This window comes from Macaca fascicularis, chromosome 14 (assembly GCF_037993035.2).
Source record: "Macaca fascicularis isolate 582-1 chromosome 14, T2T-MFA8v1.1".
In the NCBI taxonomy this organism is placed as follows: domain Eukaryota; kingdom Metazoa; phylum Chordata; class Mammalia; order Primates; family Cercopithecidae; genus Macaca; species Macaca fascicularis.
The window spans coordinates 19,767,908-19,786,563 of NC_088388.1; the positions used below are offsets into that span (position 1 = coordinate 19,767,908).

At 35.3% G+C, this 18,656-nt stretch overlaps 1 protein-coding gene across 50 annotated transcripts in view; it reads left to right on the forward strand.

Annotated features, from left to right (window-relative positions):
* Window positions 1-18,656, forward strand: part of PHF21A (PHD finger protein 21A) — a 194,256-nt gene that overhangs the window by 27,943 nt on the left and 147,657 nt on the right. For 26 of the 50 annotated variants that reach the window (XR_012423288.1, XR_012423290.1, XR_012423289.1 and 23 more), the window contains 4 exons: window positions 1,445-1,485; window positions 9,017-9,153; window positions 14,418-14,450; window positions 15,763-15,828. Coding sequence is in view for 40 of the 50 variants with exons in the window: in XM_074013834.1 (XP_073869935.1) it covers window positions 9,100-9,153; window positions 14,418-14,450; window positions 15,763-15,828 (153 nt within the window). In the remaining 10 variants the exon portion in view is untranslated. Of the gene's footprint in view, window positions 1-1,444; window positions 1,486-3,078; window positions 3,206-9,016; window positions 9,154-14,417; window positions 14,451-15,762; window positions 15,829-18,656 lie in introns of all 50 variants that reach the window. The other 24 variants (XR_010580805.2, XR_012423294.1, XR_012423292.1 and 21 more) reach the window with 2 other exon arrangements.

Here is an 18,656-nt window from a genome sequence, read left to right on the forward strand (position 1 = left end):
CTTTTGAGTGGCACAGAATCCTATAGATATCAGTAGTGTTAAGAATCCACTTTTTAATAGCTGCATTGTTCTACAGATTGTTGCATGATTTCTCTTTTGGTTGGGAGTCATCCTAACCTTTGTGATTAAAATTGTTATTTGCATGGGCCTGAGAAATTTAAAAAGGACAGCTGCTAAAGAAAAGGCAGAATAGAATAGCACATTACTTTCTTTTGGAAATGAATGCTAACTGTATGAACCGGGGCCCTTTCAAATAATTTTATTGTATGTTTGGTGTAACTGTACATGGTTAAACAAAGATTTACAATCTGAGAAACATGAAGCTCTTTTGAAATATTCCCTGAGGAAATGAGACACTATTGGGGTAATACCAGTCAACAAACACCATATTTAAGGCAAAAGGAAGACATGTAGTTTTAGAGCATAGCATAGTGGAGTTTAAATAATTAAATATTAAAATATTAAGGGAAAAGTTTTAATTTTTGTTTTCCTAATATTGGATTGGGATCCCAAAACGTAAATTTTCTTTCTGGCTTTATCACTGATTAGATATGTGGCGTGGAAACAAATAGCTTTTGCGTATGTGGTTTACAATTTAAAGTGGTAAGACGTGGCCAGGCACGGTGGCTCACACCTGTAATCCCAGCACTTTGGGAGGTTGAGGTGGGGAGGATTGCTCGAGCCCAGGGGTTTGATACCAGCTTGGGCAACATAGTGAGGCCTGACTCTACAAAAAAATAAAGTAATAGCCAGGCATGGTGGCACACTTGTAGTCCCAGCTATTCAGGAGGCTGAGGTGGGAGGATTGCTTGAGGCTGGGAGGTTGAGGCTGCAGTGAGCTGTGACTGTGCCACTGCACTCGAGCCTGGACAACAGAGTAAGACTCTGTCTCAAAAAAGAAAAAGGTGAGACACATCTAAGAATGTGAAGAAAAGTTTAGTTAAAATTCTGACTATATATTATAATAAAATGCTGTGATTTTAAAGCCTTACATAAGGCAAGTACATTTCAAGATTAATTGAAGAAAATGCCTTTTATGAGGACCAAACTAAGAACTAGTGATGTTAGCTTAATTTGTTAATGTAAAACAACTGATAGTAGAGGTCACTTGTTGGGGATGAAGGAGTATTTGTATGTTATTTAAGTGAGGTGCATTTCATTTCTATATGTCTCTTACGAAAGGAAAATTATCAACTACTTACTTTTCCTTGTCTTGAAAAAGTATGGAAAAGTAGCGATTTAACTGCCCTTGAGTTCTTTCTTTGCTTTGTAAAAGTTACCTATTGCTTCTCTTTTTTTCTTTTGGGTTTTAAAACTTTGGAAACTTGTATGTGTTTTGTTTTTTTCTTCTTAAAATCAGAAATCTTTGAGTCTTCAACTTTTAATGACATGTCATAAATATGTGTGTGTTGTCTAATTCCATTTTCCCGTTCTTCTGTTATAGGGGGCTAGATTGCTGAAGGAGAGCCAGTTTCCCCAAAATTGGTAAGTACTTTCACTAGGTGGACATAGTATGCCTGATCCTGATGCTAGCTGGATAAGAATTCAAATATTGTGATTTTTTTTTTTTTTGCACAAAAGCTCTCTCTCAGAAATAGGGCTTTGCTGTTTGCACTAAGTGGAAATGAACTGTCTAATTTCATGTAGCTATATTTCAAATGCATTTGTGTTTCTGCTAATACAACTAAGCCTGCATGTTCCACCATTTGATAACCTGTTAAAATGTAAAAGTCCCGTTTTTCCAAAAATGTCCTTAATGCAATGGTTCGGGTTGAGAATTCAAAAGTCAAGAAATTCAAAAGTTCAGATTCCTAGCCAGGCCCAATGGTGTGTGCCTATAGCCCCAGTTACTCAGGAAGCTGAGGCAGGAGGATGGCTTGAGCCAGTTCAAGTTCAGCTTGGGCAACAAAACAAGACCCTCATCTCTTAAAAAAAAAGAAGATTAAGATTCCTGTAGTGTTTTATGTTACTTAATATGCTGTTATATTTGATGGCCTTAGTATATGTGCAAAATGACTTAGGTTAATTTAACTGTGGAAACTTGACTTTGAAATTTGGGACTAGTGTTTATTTACATTCTTAAACTTAATATTGGATTAGTTAGCCTCATATCTGATAGTAAATTTTTAGCGTGTGTTGTTTTATATAATTCTTCAAAAGGAAAAAGAAAAAGAGAGAGAGAAATGTAATCATGTGGGGCATATAGGCGAACACTTTTTCCTAATATCTACTTTGATAGATTTTTTTAATGGCTGTTCATCACTCTTAAACATTTCTTTGAACGCACAGGGCAATCTAGTGACTAATCATCAAACAAATATTAACTTTATTAGGAGAGTATGTATTATGAAAAAAATTAAACTCAAATAAGATAGCTGGAATAGGGTAGTCACCTAATGCAAGACTACTACTTTTTAAAAAAAATTTTAAATCCTCTCTCTCAAATAGTAATTAACTTGGTGGGTAGAGTAGATATAGCAGATATTTAGCCAAGGTTTCCTTTTGATAGTTTATGGTGCTTGTGGTGTCTCTCTTCCTTTTGGGGACTGGGATTTGAACATGTTTCGTGGAGGCACTTGAACTAGTTAATCCTTGCATTTACTACCTTTTTATTCTACTAGCCTTTCTCTCATTAAACCTTTTAAAATAAATAATCAAGATCCTATAGCTCTTTACTTTGACATGGGATAGAATTTTAGAGAAGGGACCTTAACCCATTTATACCGGAGATTGCAGATTTTTTTGTGAAAATCAGACCTTGGCGATGACCTTGAGCTGTAGGATATAAATAACTCCCACAAGCTTAGTGTTCCAATAATGGAACACTAGGTATAAATGAGTTAAGGACCTTCTCCAATGTTTTACCTTGTGTGGCAGTTTCTTCTAGATCCCTGACAGGTTGTTATTCAGGTACATATTGAATACCACATTTTTTAAAAATGTAGCTCATCTTCTATAATGTATTCTGAGGAATTCTACTCCCACAGAAAATAAGTATTATTGAGGTGGGGTGGGGGTGGGAAAAGGGTTCTGTGGTCAAATAATTTGGGAAATGCTGCATTAAACAAAGTTAAACAGGTTTCTTTACTGCAGGACTTCTCAGAACCTTTAATATGCTAATGTGCATTGTGAATCTCCAAGAGGGGGATATGATATGCAGCATTCTTGAATACTTCTAATGACAGGGAGCCCACTACCTCATAAGGTAACCCATTCCTTTTTTGTACAACTCTTATCCTTAGTTCTTCCTTTTTCTTATATTGATCTGAAGTCTATCTCCCATAACTTCCACTTCTATTAAGTATTTATTGGTTATGCTGAGACTACCACACCCACTTGTGTTATCCTTTGTGTGGTATGTATTTGTAAGATTCTGGCCAGGCTTGTCTGGACAGTTTTTAAAAAATAGTCATTAAATATTAATAACCTTCTGGTAAATGTGACAACTAGTTCTAAAACCTTGGCCTCATTGTCACTATGCTCTCACACCCTACTCCCCAGCCTCCTCCATTTTCAATATCTGTGTATTTTAAAATTTACTTACTTTTCCTTTTGTTGGATGTGGTTGGGATAATTTAGTAGACATGCTTAATTTTCATCAAGAAAGTTAGGAAATAGAAGAATGTGTGTATGCAGACAGCCTGGACCCCAGGAAGCAGAGGTAGAAACTGTATATTGGGCTGAGCACTGATGATGGTAGGGAGGGGTCCAGGACACTACATAGACTTGTGCAGGAGGGTGCTATGGGGAACCCCAGCCTAGCCCAAGGCACCGTAATAGCCTGCACATTGCAGTGGAGGTATGACCTGTGTAGAGATTCCTTTTTTAAAAAGTGAGGACCTGCCCCCAACCCCCTCCAAAACAAATAGAGATGAGAAAGATACTTTATACTCACATACATTCAGGTATTTAGGTATCATAAATGTAATGATATGTATGCATATATATTTTTTGATATAATTTAATAGGAAACAACATTATTAAATATAATTTAATAGTATGGAAATATCCAACAAGCTAAGGAGGTATTTGTCAACAGCTGTCATACTGGGATTTGAACATAGTAACCTTACCAGATTCAGAGGGTTCGCCTCTAAAATCAGGGTTGCCAAGCGCTTTGTGCAGTAGTATTTTCTGTTCACTTGTGTAGTGTCATAAAAGAAACACCGTGACGAAAATAAATCAAGATGTGTTGAAAATTTGCTAAATGATAAGAAAATAGACAATATATTGTGTTTTTTAATGTTGTCATTTATATTGATTCATGTTAGTAAATGTTAATGTTTTCATAAATAGTATTAGAATAATTTTATTTATTTATTTATTTTTTGAGACGGAGTCTCACTCTGTTGCCCAGGCTGGAGTACAGTGGCGCGATCTCCGCTCACTGCAAGCTCCGCTGCCTCCCGAGTTCACGCCATTCTCCTGCCTCAGCCTCCCGAGAAGCTGTGACTACAGGCGTCCACCACCACGCCCGGCTAATTTTTTTTGTATTTTTAGTAGAGACGGGGTTTCATCATGTTCGCCAGGAGGGTCTCGATCTCCTGACCTTGTGATCCGCCGGCCTTGGCCTCCCAAAGTGTTGGGATTACAGGCGTGAGCCACCGCGCCCGGCCAAGAATTTTTTTATTTTTAGCATTCATGGTAATTTTAGCACTACTGCTAATAAAGATATTATTTTATCTCCCTACGTGTTAGATACATAGTAAGAAGTAAGTATTTTGTACAAATTGAAACCTGATATTCAGATATTAAGCATGGGACAAGAAGTAAAGATACATAGATCTGTCAAGACCTTCTACTTTTTCCTATGTAAGAAAATGAATTAAACTTAAACATTGTGTCTGAGAATATAGATAAAAAGCAGAGGAGTTTCACATCAAATAAATGCATGATATAGAGAACATGGAGTTGTCCTTTTTAGGGACAGTTTGGGGGCACACTGGCATGGACTTATTGTTAAAGAAATGTTGGTTGATGAGTCAAGTTTTGATTGGAAAAATGTTTCTGTCAAGTCAGTAACATCCAAATCGGAGTTATAGCTTTCCTACGAGTTATTAGAATCATAATAAAATACCTGCAGGTCACATACCTTCAAGCAGAAGTATACCCAGAGAAATAGTTAGAAGAACCTCCACAGAGAATTTGAGAACATAAAAGGCTACAGTCTTCTAGATATATACTATGTAGAGAAGTTTTATTAAAAGTTCTGTATAGAGAAAAGAATTAAGTGTTTTAAAACCGTCATAAAACTTTACAGTTGGCAAAAGGCTTTTCATATAATTTTGCCTTATTTAAACCACAGCAGTCTTATGAAGTAGGTGATATTGTTTCCATTTTCCTGATTTACAAGCAAACAAACAAACCCCGAGGATGAGAGTAGTCACACAGTGAGTAAGTAGAATTAGCGTTTTTTGGTTTTTGGGGTGGTGAATGTGCTTTCCATATATCATGACTGACCTTTTTAGTGGGATTTGATTATTGTTTTTGTTTGGTTTGTGTGTTTGATTTTATGTTTTTTTTTTGGTTGTTGTTGTTATTGGAAGGTTAGAGGCCATTAGGTATCAGAATGGTTTGACGTGTACAGTTTGGAAGATTGCATATGCTAGTATTTTGGGCTAGGCAAGTGGCCTTGCTGATAGTGACTTGTAGAACTATTGGATGGTTAGAGTCATTCATTATGCTGGAATACAGTGTGTTACCGTCTTGTGAGTCTGATGGTATTCACCTTGCAGCAACTGATTTATTATTTATAACTTGTTAGAATTGGTCAAAATATGTTAAATCATCTTTTACAAATGTAGCAAATAATTCTTTTGATGCTATAAACTGCCTCCCAGTGGTGTTCAGATGATGACTGCATGAGATGTCCAAGACCTCAAAATATTTTTTCAGCTGGGTGTAGTGGCTCACACCTGTAATCCCATACTTTGGGAGGCTGAAGGTGGATGGATCACTTTAGCCCAGGAACTCAAGACCAGCCCGGGCAACATGGCGAAACCCTGTCACTATAAAAAAATACAAAAATCAGCCAGGTGTGGTGGGGCACACCTGTAGTCACAGCTACTCAAGAGGCTGAGAGGCAGGAGGATCACTTGAGCCCAGCAAGTTGAGGCTGCAGTGAGCTGTGATCGCACCACTACACTTCAGCCTGGGTGACACAGTGAGACCCTGTCTCAGGAAAAAAATTTCTTCAAAAGATTCAGCATGTATTCGTAACCAGCCTGGGCAACATATGAGACCTCTTCTCTACAAGAAAAAATAAAATTAAAAAAACAAGATTCAACTTGTACCTGCCTTTTTTTTGGTAAACTATAGATACATGTCTATAATTTCTTTCTGCACAGACCAATCTCTTAAAATTACTATCCAGAAAGAGACCTTTCTGAAGAAAAGAAAAAGAATTTCAAATGAATCTTCTAATCCTTCATATGTTTTTCTACAACTAGTCCTAACTTTTTTAACCCTTCAGTTTTATTTTGAAATAAAATGAGTAATTGGCATTCAGAGTCCTTGCTGAATAAAACTTCATGCCTTTGTGTATCTCTAAGAAGCAGACAACAATCTGATGGAGAAAGTAAAAGCCATCAGCTCCTCATTAACTTGAGTTGCAGGCTTATTATTGTGCGAGGCACTCTTTGACATTTACAGTCTTCAGGTTAAACCCTGGTTTTAACTTTTTCTTTTCCTGAGCATTTTGTTTGATAGTATAACATTTTCTGATGCTTTATCTACAAATCCTTGGTTAATGTTTTCTTGTTTAAAAAAATGTGCATATTTTTTATGGAAAATTTTGAAAATATCAATACCCTAAAAAGAAGAAAGTAAATAATTGTCAGTGCTACTACCTAGAGATAACCATCAGCAAATTATAAAGTGGCACTTTATAAATTCTAGACAGCTCAGAGTATTATTATTTTATAGGTCTTCAGTTTAATAGACAAAACATATAATCTTAATTATATTTCTGTGTCTTAATTGATGATGGAAGTTCTTCATGTTTCTTGGTCATTCTTATTTCTTCTGTAAATTGTTTTTTCATAGATTTTTGTTATCAATTTGTGAGGGCCCTAAATATATAAACTATATTAGCCCTTTGTCATGTATAATGTGAGTTCTTCATGTTTTAACCTGCCATTCATTTCCAGAGTTTATGTAAATTGAGTTGAACTATGGTTTTATGTTACTACCAGTAGAATGAAGTATGAATATTTGAAAAATACCCCTTCAACTTCAAAGTGATTCTTGACAGAAATTATAAGGAATCATTTTGGACACATTTTCTGGTAGAGCCTTGTAAAAATTAAAACCAAGTGTTGTTTTCAAGAAGAACTGTAATATATAAGTCAATAATTTGAGTAGGGAGATTATTTTGGTATTTAAAGTGGCTGTGTAGTTTTAACTTTAGTATTGCAGTTAGAGTAAGCTTACATGATAACAAAAATCTTGGTCTTAGTGACTTAATGATTCTGATACTTACTGACTGATTGGTTATCATTCCAAATATTTTAAAAGATGGTAGCTAAAACTACCCAGATTTGTTCACCACAGTATGTCTCCCTTTCTAAATTATTAATATCTCCCCTAAATATACTGCCTTTTAAAATGTTTTGGTTAACATTATCATTCTACAGTAAACTTTTCCTGTCGTTTACAAATGTGAATTTAAAGGAATTTTGCATTTTTGGAATTTATTCTTTCTTAGGTTTGAGTATTTTGATGTTGTATAATCTAGTATATAAGCCCTAAGAGAGAGATTTCTGATGTTTTATGCCTAATGAGAATAAGCAAATATAATGAAAACTCATATTCACAGGAATATATTCCCTAATGATTCCATTATAACTCTGTTAAAAGAGTTTTCAAAGGGCTCTTAGAAAACTTAGGTTGAATATAGACTTTACCCATAGGTAAATAATATTTAGAAGTATGAAGATCATGAATCTTATTGTATTGGTTTAAAGAGTAGTGGTTCCTCTCACTTTCTGATTGTTCTCTTCCCCAGTTTATATGAATGCTAAAAAGCAGCTCTAGCTACAAGTTTTATAGGTGCAAAGAAGAAAAGAAATTTGAAGTAAAATTTAAATTTATTCAGGCAAAAACAGACTTTTGCTTTGGCAGAGTACTAAAATAATGTCTAAGGCCACATTCAAGAATGGAAAAAAAATAATAAAGGATAAATTAGCCATTGAAATAATTTAAATTAGAGTAGTGATGATTGGAGGAGGATAGGAAGGTCAAGCTGGGTGTCACATGAACAGATTTAGACTTTTGACATTATCTCCACTTGCCATATGTATAGTCAAAGAGATGACTGGCAAGCTTGAAAGATGATTTTCATTGTAAAGCTGGATGTGTGTTCCATTACTAGACTACCTCATGTTACATACACACGATAGATAGATTTTAAAATATCCACATCATAACTTTGTGATAGCACAGTTATATTGCATTGTATTTGTCTGTGTTGAGTATTAATTTGTTAAATGTAAATGTTTAAGTTATACCAGAATTTCCCCATTTTGAGTTTCTCTATTTTTTATGTAGAGTGAGAACCCATCCAAATGAAACTACCCCGGCATTCTTTAACCTCTGAGAAACCCCGAACTCTCCAGTCCACTCTGTGTGAAGTTTAAAAATGTATGATACTGTTGTTATATGTCTCTTTCTGAGGACAGTGTGTCCTGAATGGTTATAGTCTCATTGAAGGCAGAAGTGGTCTTATTCAGCTCTGTATCCTCAGTATGTAGTGATTAATACAGTGCTGAGCATGTAGTGGGTGCTTAGATGTTTCCATGACCAGATTAAACCCTTTTTTTGTTTTTCATTTCTTAGTTATTTGAAGTGTTCTTTAGAGGAATACTTGAAGAATTGTTTTGGGGAAAAAAAGTCTCTTTGGGAAATTTCTTGCCCTGCGTTAGAGAATCAGATATTTTTTTACTAACATAATTTATTTGACATAAATATTATATTTGTTTCAAATGTAATGATCCAAAACATTTTACGATCTTTACAGCTGCAGTGAGAAGAGGAGTTTGTTACTATAAACAGAGGCTGAAGAAACTATAGAATTAGCAGAGAAAGTGGAGAAGGTAGAGGATGGAGTTGCAGACTCTACAGGAGGCTCTTAAAGTGGAAATTCAGGTTCACCAGGTACGTTGTATTATTGGCTTCTCCCACATTGTTGTTAAGATTAGTAAACAAGCCCATCTCTGGTGTTTAGTACGGTTTTTAATAATCTTTAAGACAATTTTGTCCAAGAGTCATGTCGTTTGCCTTTTATCACTACTCAGCAAAGTCATAGATACTACTTTTAAGAACTTAAAGTATTCCTGACTTCCTTTCTAGAGAAAAGCACTGAAAAGATTTTTTTCATACACCAAAGGTGTTAACAAAAAAGAAAGAAATCTTTTTTCTGCTTTTTGGTTCATCTGAAGGACTTTATTCATGTGATTTAACTTGCATGTTTTAAATAACAACATGTCTAACTCAACTACCATATGTACTAAAGTTTTTACAGATCATATGACTCAGCTTTATGCGTTGATTCCAATCTTCCTTAAAGAAAATGTGATTATCTTCACAGATGTTTAAATTTCAGATTTTACAATTCTTATATTTTACCTCAGATACCCAGACTAAACAAACATTTAAAGTAACTATAAAAATGTATATATAAATAAAATATATTTTAAATACATTTGTAAAACAATATATTTTATGTATATAATAGTAAAATATTAAAATACTAAATATAATTTATATATGAATATATAAAAGTAAAAATATACATAACTATAATCAAGACAAAAAGCTATCTTTAAATAATTACATTTAAAATTTGTTATGTAAACAGAGTACCATTGTTTTATATCTTTCTAGACTTTAGCTGGACATCAGGCTGAAGACACACATACACATGCATGTATCTAATCCTTGGTACTCAAAAGTGATAAAGGATGATGCATTGACTGCTTTTGAATTTGTAACAATTGGGGATATGGGAGTGCAGAGAAGGATAAGTAAAACTACTTTTTAAAGGTGTTTGTTCTTAGGTATAGTTTCCTTTGTTTATCTGAGTAGTCTAAGGTAACATTAACTTTTGAAATCATTGGGAGAATATCTTGGGCCTTTGATAACTACTAGATTTGCACATTGCTCAGAATTAGTGTAGGTGAGAACTTAAAGGAAGCTTCAAAAGCACCTGTTCAGAAATCCCTGCTGCTGCTCCGGATCTCGTTAAACTCTTGTTCCGCTGCGGAGTTGGCCCTGTGCACGTGGGCTTCTTTAAGTAGGCAATAAGCTGTGTACTTTTTTTTTTTTTTTTAACTTTGCTTCTGGTACTGACTGAGGAGAGCAGAAATTTGTTACAAAAACAAGCTTGTCTTTTTCTGAGTGAAACTAGTTTAACATAGAGGTGTGTTGAATACCCAGTTTGGCTGAATGGCAAGTGATAAAAATTAAACTCACATTTGGTGCAAAGCTAACATCATCATAGAATGAATTTTGGGAGTACAGTAGTCAATCTGAAATTTATATGGATCAAGGATAATTTTATGATGTTGTGTGTGATTTTTGGAGTTTTTCCTCCTCTAAAGAAGTATTGAGATGGCAAAGTTAACATTCTGCTTTAGTTCCTCCTCGCAAGATATGAGCAAGTCTCCCAAATAATCCTTTCTTGAAAGGCTCATGACCTAAATTAATTGAAGTTAATTACTAAATATTTTGTTTCATATTCTGAATTCAAGCATACCAATTTTATAAACATCGCAATTATGAAAATACTTAATATTTATTATTCTGTTTTAAATCTAATTAAAATTTTAAATTTACATTTGTTGACTCAAAAGGGATATAGTTCCTAAAGTTATTCTAAACACTCTCTTACTATTCATATTAACTGTCAGCTTTGAGCATAAAATTAATAGCTTTTATATTCATCCTTTATTTATACAACATTTTGTTTGTGTGATAATAAACATTTATTTCTATGCCAATAATATTTTAACAGAGAAAGCATATATTTCACTCCAGTTATATCTGTAATACTTTACTATTTTTGGAAAAATAATTTATATGGTGTCACCTACACAATCATTGATCATGACAAGTTGAGGCATGCTAGAAATGACATCAAGGTAGGGGCGTTGGTTACTAGGCTGAGACAAAAGCCAGAACATACATTTGACTAAATATTGGGACAAAAGCCACCCTTGGTTGCATTTCTAGCTAGGGAATGAGATTAGGGCTGAAATTGAGCTTACTGGATAGAAAATATGTTCTGAAACTACCTGGTATTGCTGTAGTTAAAGTATATTTTTGTTCTTTGTGTTTTTGTTACGAATGGGAGATAGTTACGAAAGTAGCAATGTACACATAGCTGATGTTCAATAAATATTTAAGTAATAATGTCCTGTGATGGACATCTCATCTTTTTGGGGAAATTGTCTTTTCTCCTCCTCCTTTCTTTGACCTTATTTAGTTTTGATGGAAATCACATTTAAATTTTCAGGGTATTTACTCTATATGAAAAGGAAAATAGTGTAAAACAGAGGTTAGCAAATTTTTTTGAAAGGGGACACATAGTAAAATATTTCTGGCTTTGCGGGTAATTTATGGTCTGTCACAACTACTATGCTCTGCAGTTGCACGTACAAAACAGCCACGGACAATATATAAATGAATGAATATGACTTTTTTCCATAAAACTTTATTTGCAAAAACAATGGCGGGCCAGATTTGGCCTATGGGTTTTTCTGCTTACCTTTGGCATAAAGTATATCCTCAAGAAATATTGCCACATTCTTGTGGAAAGTAACTTAACTTTGTTAACATGATGTCAGCTTAAAGTTACTAGGGATTTGGATGGTCCAGTAAGTTGCCCAGCTTGTCCGGTCCTACCCCTGATTGTCTAAAATGCAGTTTAACTGCTTATAGATAGAAAAGTTGGCTTATTTATTTCCTTTAGAGGTGAAGACTTCATGTGGTTATCAGTGAATTTTTAAATTCCAGTGTCTGGAAGAAAACCTTTTTCAGCTCAACCCTCTGGTAACCAAATCAAAAAGGAAAATCAAGAGCTTTTTTCATTGATGAGTGTGGCTAGCATTAATGTAAAAATGTATATGTATAAAACCTTGTGTTTCAATTCCCTTAAACTCTTGGAATATGTATTGTTTCTGTTTTGTAGATCAAGACTAGGATATAGAAGAGCTACTACCATTAAATATGAAGTAGAATATAGTGACACATACCTTATGTATTTGGAGGTCACATGGTTGGCAACCTCAGTTATCTAAAACGTGTCTTAGCACCAGGGAGAAAGACTTGACCAATTAGAATAAATGTCTGAAGTGATACACTAAAGATTATACATTTTACTAAAGGAGGATTTCTTAGATTATTACAACCTATTGCCTCGTCTTAAAATTAGTCCAGTGAGTGTACCACACAGCAGGTCTGAAACAGCAAATTTGAGCTGGTTTTCAGGTTGTTAGAATAGTAGCAAGAGCTGGACATGGTGGCTTATGCCTATAATCTCAGCTACTCAGGAGGCTGAGGTGGGAGGATCGCTTGAGGTCAGGATTTCGAGATCAGCTTGGATAACATAGTGAGACCTCATCTCTTAAAAATATTTGAAAAATAAAAATTAACCAAGCCTGATAGTTCAAACCTATAATCCAAGCTACTTGTGAGACTGAGGCAGAAGGATCGCATGAAGTCAGGATTTCGAGACCAGCCTGCATTACACAGCGAGACCTCATCTCTTAAAAATATTTTAAAAAACCAAAAAACAAAAACCAGACCTGGATATGTTGATGCACATCTGTAGTCCCAACTACTTAGGAAGATAAGGTGGGAAGATTGCTAGAGCCCAGGAGTTGGAGGCTGCATTGATCTGTGATTGTGCCACTGCACTGCAGCCTCGGTGACAGAATGAGATCCCATCTTTAAAAAAAAAAAAAATGTTCTGGCTGACTACTTGACGTTAAGGAGTGGACTGGAAAACTACAGTGTGGATTTAAGAACTTTAAAACATTGTAGTTTGGGACCTTTTTTGTAAGGACCCTATTGTTTATAGTTTAGTATATTAATATAATCATTCCTCTAAGTATCAATAAAAGCTTGATTTAAAAAATTTTTTTTCTTCTTTTTAAGAAGTTAGGGTGGGTGTGGTGGCTCACACCTTAATCTCAGCACTTTGGGAGGCTGAGGAGGGAGGATTCATTGAGACTAGGAGTTTAAGACCAGCCTGGGCAACATAACAAGACCCTGTCTCTACAAAAAATTTAAAAATTAGCCAGGTGTGCTGGTGTGCACCTGGGGTCCTAGCTACTCGGGAGGCTGAGGTGGAAGGATCACTTAAGCCCAGGAGGTTAAGGCTGCAGCGAGCCATGATCACACCACTGTACTCCAGCCTAGGTGACAGAGGAAGACCCTGTCTCAAAAAAAAAAAAAAAAAAAAAGGTAGTAGTTAGATAAATATATAGTATATTTTTAGAAAGGTTTTATTTTACAACTAAACAATTTAAAAGTGCCTTGTCACCAAAAGAGAGTCACCAAAAGAGAGTGACAAATTTTTCCATTACATGAAAAATTGACTTGGGTAATAGCTTATTCCCAGTTACTTTAGGACTTCTGATGCTCCTTTATCCTTCAAATTCTTCTGTCTATGGTTATTGTTACCTTTGGGCAGCAATGATTTTAAAAGTTGGGTTAGGTCAAAAGACATTCATTTTTCTTTCTTTCTTTGTTATTTGTTTGGGCTTCTGTTTTCCCTAGCAAAGATCTTTTCCATTCAGTATTGGGTAGCACTCTCTTTCCCAGAGGAATCGAGTTAGATAGAATTTTGTATTGTTCCTGCACTTCCTTGTTCTCAAATACTGAGTATCACTGCCCCACTGAACTTGTCCTCCCCTGCACCTAACTCCTTCTTGAGAGAAGACTGTGGCAAAGTCACATGGGACACTACACTCCTTCAGTGGTAAGAACCAAATCAATAGACCTGCCAAATCTGTACTTTGCTCTGTATGTAACAGGCCGGTTTTGTGTGGGGCCAGCTTCTTTCCAGGCCTTGTTTGGGACTCCAGACATTGACAGCATTTGAAAGGGATGTTTGGCTTTTGGAGCATCCAGCTTGTTTAAATTCCTTTCGGAAGCCATTGTCACCCATCTCTGTCCAGATTTAAAAATCAGGCACTTTTTCATTTCAAATATAAAGTGGTGGTTTGATTTTTTTATTGAAGGAAGTGTCTCCTGAGCCTATTACATGCATCACAGAAGGTTTTAGTCTGTTCTGATTGTGGTGTTGCTCATTGTTTTGTGTTAACTTAAAATCCTAGATTTTTTGGTCCAAACCTGATTAGCCATAGGGAGTTAATATGTAAGACTAATGGCTCTTTTTCTCTCTTTATTACCAGAAACTGGTTGCTCAGATGAAGCAGGATCCACAGGTAAACTACTATTTTTATTCATGTAATTGTTAAATTTAAAAATAATTTAAAATAAAATCACCATAAAATACTTAAATATAGATGGTACTTAACTTTTAAGAATTACTTCATTTCTAATAGCAATTATTTTTAATACATTTATCTTCAGGTTTTAAGAGTTTAGAAAAATTCATTCTGTTTTAATATAGCTATTATTTCATTTTTGTTACTATTATTTTGGTTTTATATTAATTGGTTTGAGTATTTTGGAGAAAAATATTGAGTTAATACTCATCATATAGCTTAAATTCATTTCCATAAACCCACTTATTCAAAATCAGAGTGTTTGAGGCTTTCTGTCGTAATATTGGTGATCATGTAACAGAATTGTCTTAACCTGAAGAATCTGAGGTGGGCAGGACAGTAACTTGTTGGACAGCATTGTGGGTGATCTCATTGGGGAAGCCTTATGTCAAATACACTAATAAAAAAGTCCACATGGAGTAAACCAAATTCAATAGACGGGGAGGATGTGTTCCCTAACCCTGACAGAAGACCAAGCAGGGTAAATTGAAATAATTGTATGTGAGACAAATCAAGTAAAAGCAGTCTCTCATTAGGGTGGTGTTCAGTCTGCTAGTAGGCTGTCCTGCTACATTAAGCATTTGAAAACTTTAATTTTGGAATTTTTTGCCTACTTTAGTAAAAGGCAATCATGCTCAGTGTATCTCATCTAAAATAGTATTCTTTTTTTGATTCCTAGAATTTTAGAACTGAGAAAATGCCCTGGTAGTCAGTGTGTTAATTTGAATGATGTAGTGTTAAGGCAGTTGCAGTACTGACAGCTTTTCAGATCTAGGCTAAAATAACAAATGTACTTTGCTAAATAAGGGAGAGGGCAAGTGGAGAAAAACCTCTTATCTTTGTTGATAATGCTGTAAAGCATGTAGTGTATGCATACTTATAACCTCCATTTTCCTACTTTTGTGTGATTAGTGGAGCTTTGGGTTTTCTGTTAATGGATACTTTCTATAAAGAATAAGAATATTTTAGTGGACAGGTACTCTTAGAGTATAAGATGCTCAAATATAAAACTTTCTGTAATTTAAAACAGTTGCAGAGGAGCTGCTCCTGTTTCGGTGAGAGGAGCCTATATTTAGGATCTGTGCATTAGGTGATGGTATTATGGCTACAGTGTAATGCATGACAGATTTGATTGGCTGAATGCTTCAGGTTGCTTCATCATTTGTAATACAGTATGCATAGTCTTCCTGCTACTATTCTGTTAACAAATGAACTATCTTTCTCACAGATATTTTTTCTTTCCAATCAGAATGCTGACTTAAAGAAACAGCTTCATGAACTCCAAGCCAAAATCACAGCTTTGAGTGAGAAACAGGTAGGGGAAAAGGGGAGGGGGGCATATTTTTAACATTGTGTTCTAAAGATATGTCTGCTCGAGGCTTCTAAGAGAACTGCTATTTTTCCTCATGTGTGAAAATAAGTGTGGGCAGCCAGACTTGGTTTTAATTTTGTTTGAGCTCTGTTTATCTATTTTTATTTTTGGTTGAAATCAGTCTCTAGAGTATCCCATGGGTATATGTTACTGGCAAATACCTAAAAGCAATGTGGCAGGCTGCCGTTAACTGTGTTAATTAAACTCCATAGTTTACCCATAGGGGATGGGGTAAAGGCAGTTAGTGAGAATAGGTGATAGAGAATCTTGTAGGTGCTGCATGTACCTTGTTACCTGTCTTAAAGCCTTGAGCTGACATTTAACTTACTGTGGAGAGAATTTTCTTGTAAGTAGATTGCTCTAAATGTAGGTCTCCCATTCTAAGTATGGTCATGCCTTTATGTTAATCTCTATTAGATATTGACCTACTATTACGTGAAAAAACTTATTAGACGTATTCTATATAGGGCAGGGCAGGAGAAGAACATCTTGGTTTTTTCCAAGGATACCAGGAAAATATTCTTTGGAATTTTTTGTATGATGACCTCCACTTTACCAGTTCAGGCAGTGCCTGCCACCAGGTGGAGTGTGGCAAATGATAGAGTTATAAGTAGATGTTTATGGTAATCCCATGAAGCATTTGTTTTCTTGTTTCTTCCCCACCGCTCTCCCTCTGGTTAGAAAGAGTGGTTTTCTGTCTTGGAGGAGGTGAATGTGTTAATCAAAAGAATAAGGTGATTTGCAGTTGATATTTCATGCCAGTGACATTTTATTGAAGATTTTTGACTAAATAGTTCTAAATAACTGATTTTTATGTGTTATTTGGTGTTATTTAGTGAAATAATAACAATGAGAATAATTTATTCCTGGAGATTTTTTATTGTGTTTCTATTGTGGTTTCATTTAACTGAGGGGAGAAATAAACTTTGAGAACTATGTGGAAGAGATATGAATCATTAATGTTTCAGAATAGAATCATCTTCCAAGCTGAGTGAACAACTGCTTTATATTCTTCCCTCCTATTCTTATGCGTCCCCATCTTGTCTTCTCCACAGACAGGAGGTATTTTAGATTAGGGAATTGCCAAACTAAAATTGGGAGGAGGTGGGATGGTGGAGAACAATTTGTAAGAAAAAATATAAACAGAGTTGGTTAGTATGTATTTGGCTCTGAATGTGATTCAGTTCTCTAAAGTCAACATGATGTGTGTTAGTGAAAGTGTTCTAGCTTTAGAATTCTGTTAGTGCTGAGCCTCCTTATAGTTTCAGGGTTAGTTTGACAAGACGCCAATGAATGAGTCACATTTGCTGAAAAATTCACGTGTTCCAGCAGGGAAAGAAGGTGAGAACTGATTAGTGGAGTAGGGGTTGGGGGATGCTATTGCAAAGTTAAGGTAACTTAAGACTACATTTGGGGAAAGTGGGACAATTTTTAGAAATTTACATCTACTCGAAATTTTTGTTTGTGAGAACTGACATAGATTTGGTTTATTCTGTAACTTTTTATTCTTTAATCTTTTTTCTGTTAGGGACCTTACTGAATAGAAAATTGCAACTATCTATGTTAAGACATTTCATCAAGTGGCAAGCTCTAATTGTTCTCTGAACTAAGTTTGCATTTCAGAAACTGGAATTTTAAAAAATGTCTAACATCAGGAAAACTTTAGGTATACAAAGTAAATAAAACTAGAATTAGAAACTGAAATCCAGTCCTGCAATTTTTATATTTCCTTAACTGTTAAAACAACTTTCTTGATGGAACAGAAAAATACCACTTTTAGGTAGGCTAATACTTGAAGGAAGCACAGCTGTAAAGTTCAAAAGCTCATCCCTCCTCAGACTTACTTTCAACATGTGATATTACTGTTTAGTTTAGAATAGTTTTATTGGCCAGGCATGGTGGCTCATGCCTGTAATCCCAGCACTTCGGGAGGCCAAGGCGGGCGGACTTCCTGAGGTCAGAGGTTCGAGACCAGCCTGGCCAATGTGGTAAAACCCCGTCTCTACTAAAAATACAAAAATTAACTGGGGGTAGTGGTGCACACCAGTAGTCCCAGCTACTTGGGAGGCTGAGACAGGAGAATTGCTTGAACCCGGGAAGCAGAGGTGGCAGTGAGCCAAAACCGTGCCACTGCACTCCAGCCTGGGTGACAGAGCGAGATGCTGTCTCAAAAAAATAAAAGTTTTATTTTAGAACAGTTTCCTAATGCTATGTGCCCTTTTTCTCCCCCCCCCCTCAAAAGAGCCACTTATCCTCTGGCAGAACCTAACCAATTTTCCTTCCACTTTAATAACTAAAATCTGAATTACCTTATCCATATGACTAATATTTTAACATTAATTTTTTTGTTAGAAAAATTTTAAATACAGAAAAGTTTGGAGAATAATGGCATATTTCGCACTTAACTCTTTGTCGTATTTGCTTCCATTCTTTTTCTTTGTGCATTTTTCTGTAATAATTTTTTCAATATTTATTAGAAAACTTTGATTATACAAATAATGGACTCATATATTCTCTTCTTTTGTTTTATTAAAAGTTGCATCTGACCTCCAAAGTCATGAGCAAAAAAAAAAGAGAAAGACCATTGCAGATAGTCACTATTTCTTGCAGTAGACACTAGTTCTTATTCACTGTTGCCACTTCAATCTTTGATACTTACTCAGTTTCTTCCTTAAAACTATGTAATTGTATGCTCCATTTGGGAAAATACAGCCTTTAGTGAGCATCCTTCATGGCTAAAACTCAGTGAATTTCACTGAATTCTTGGTTGG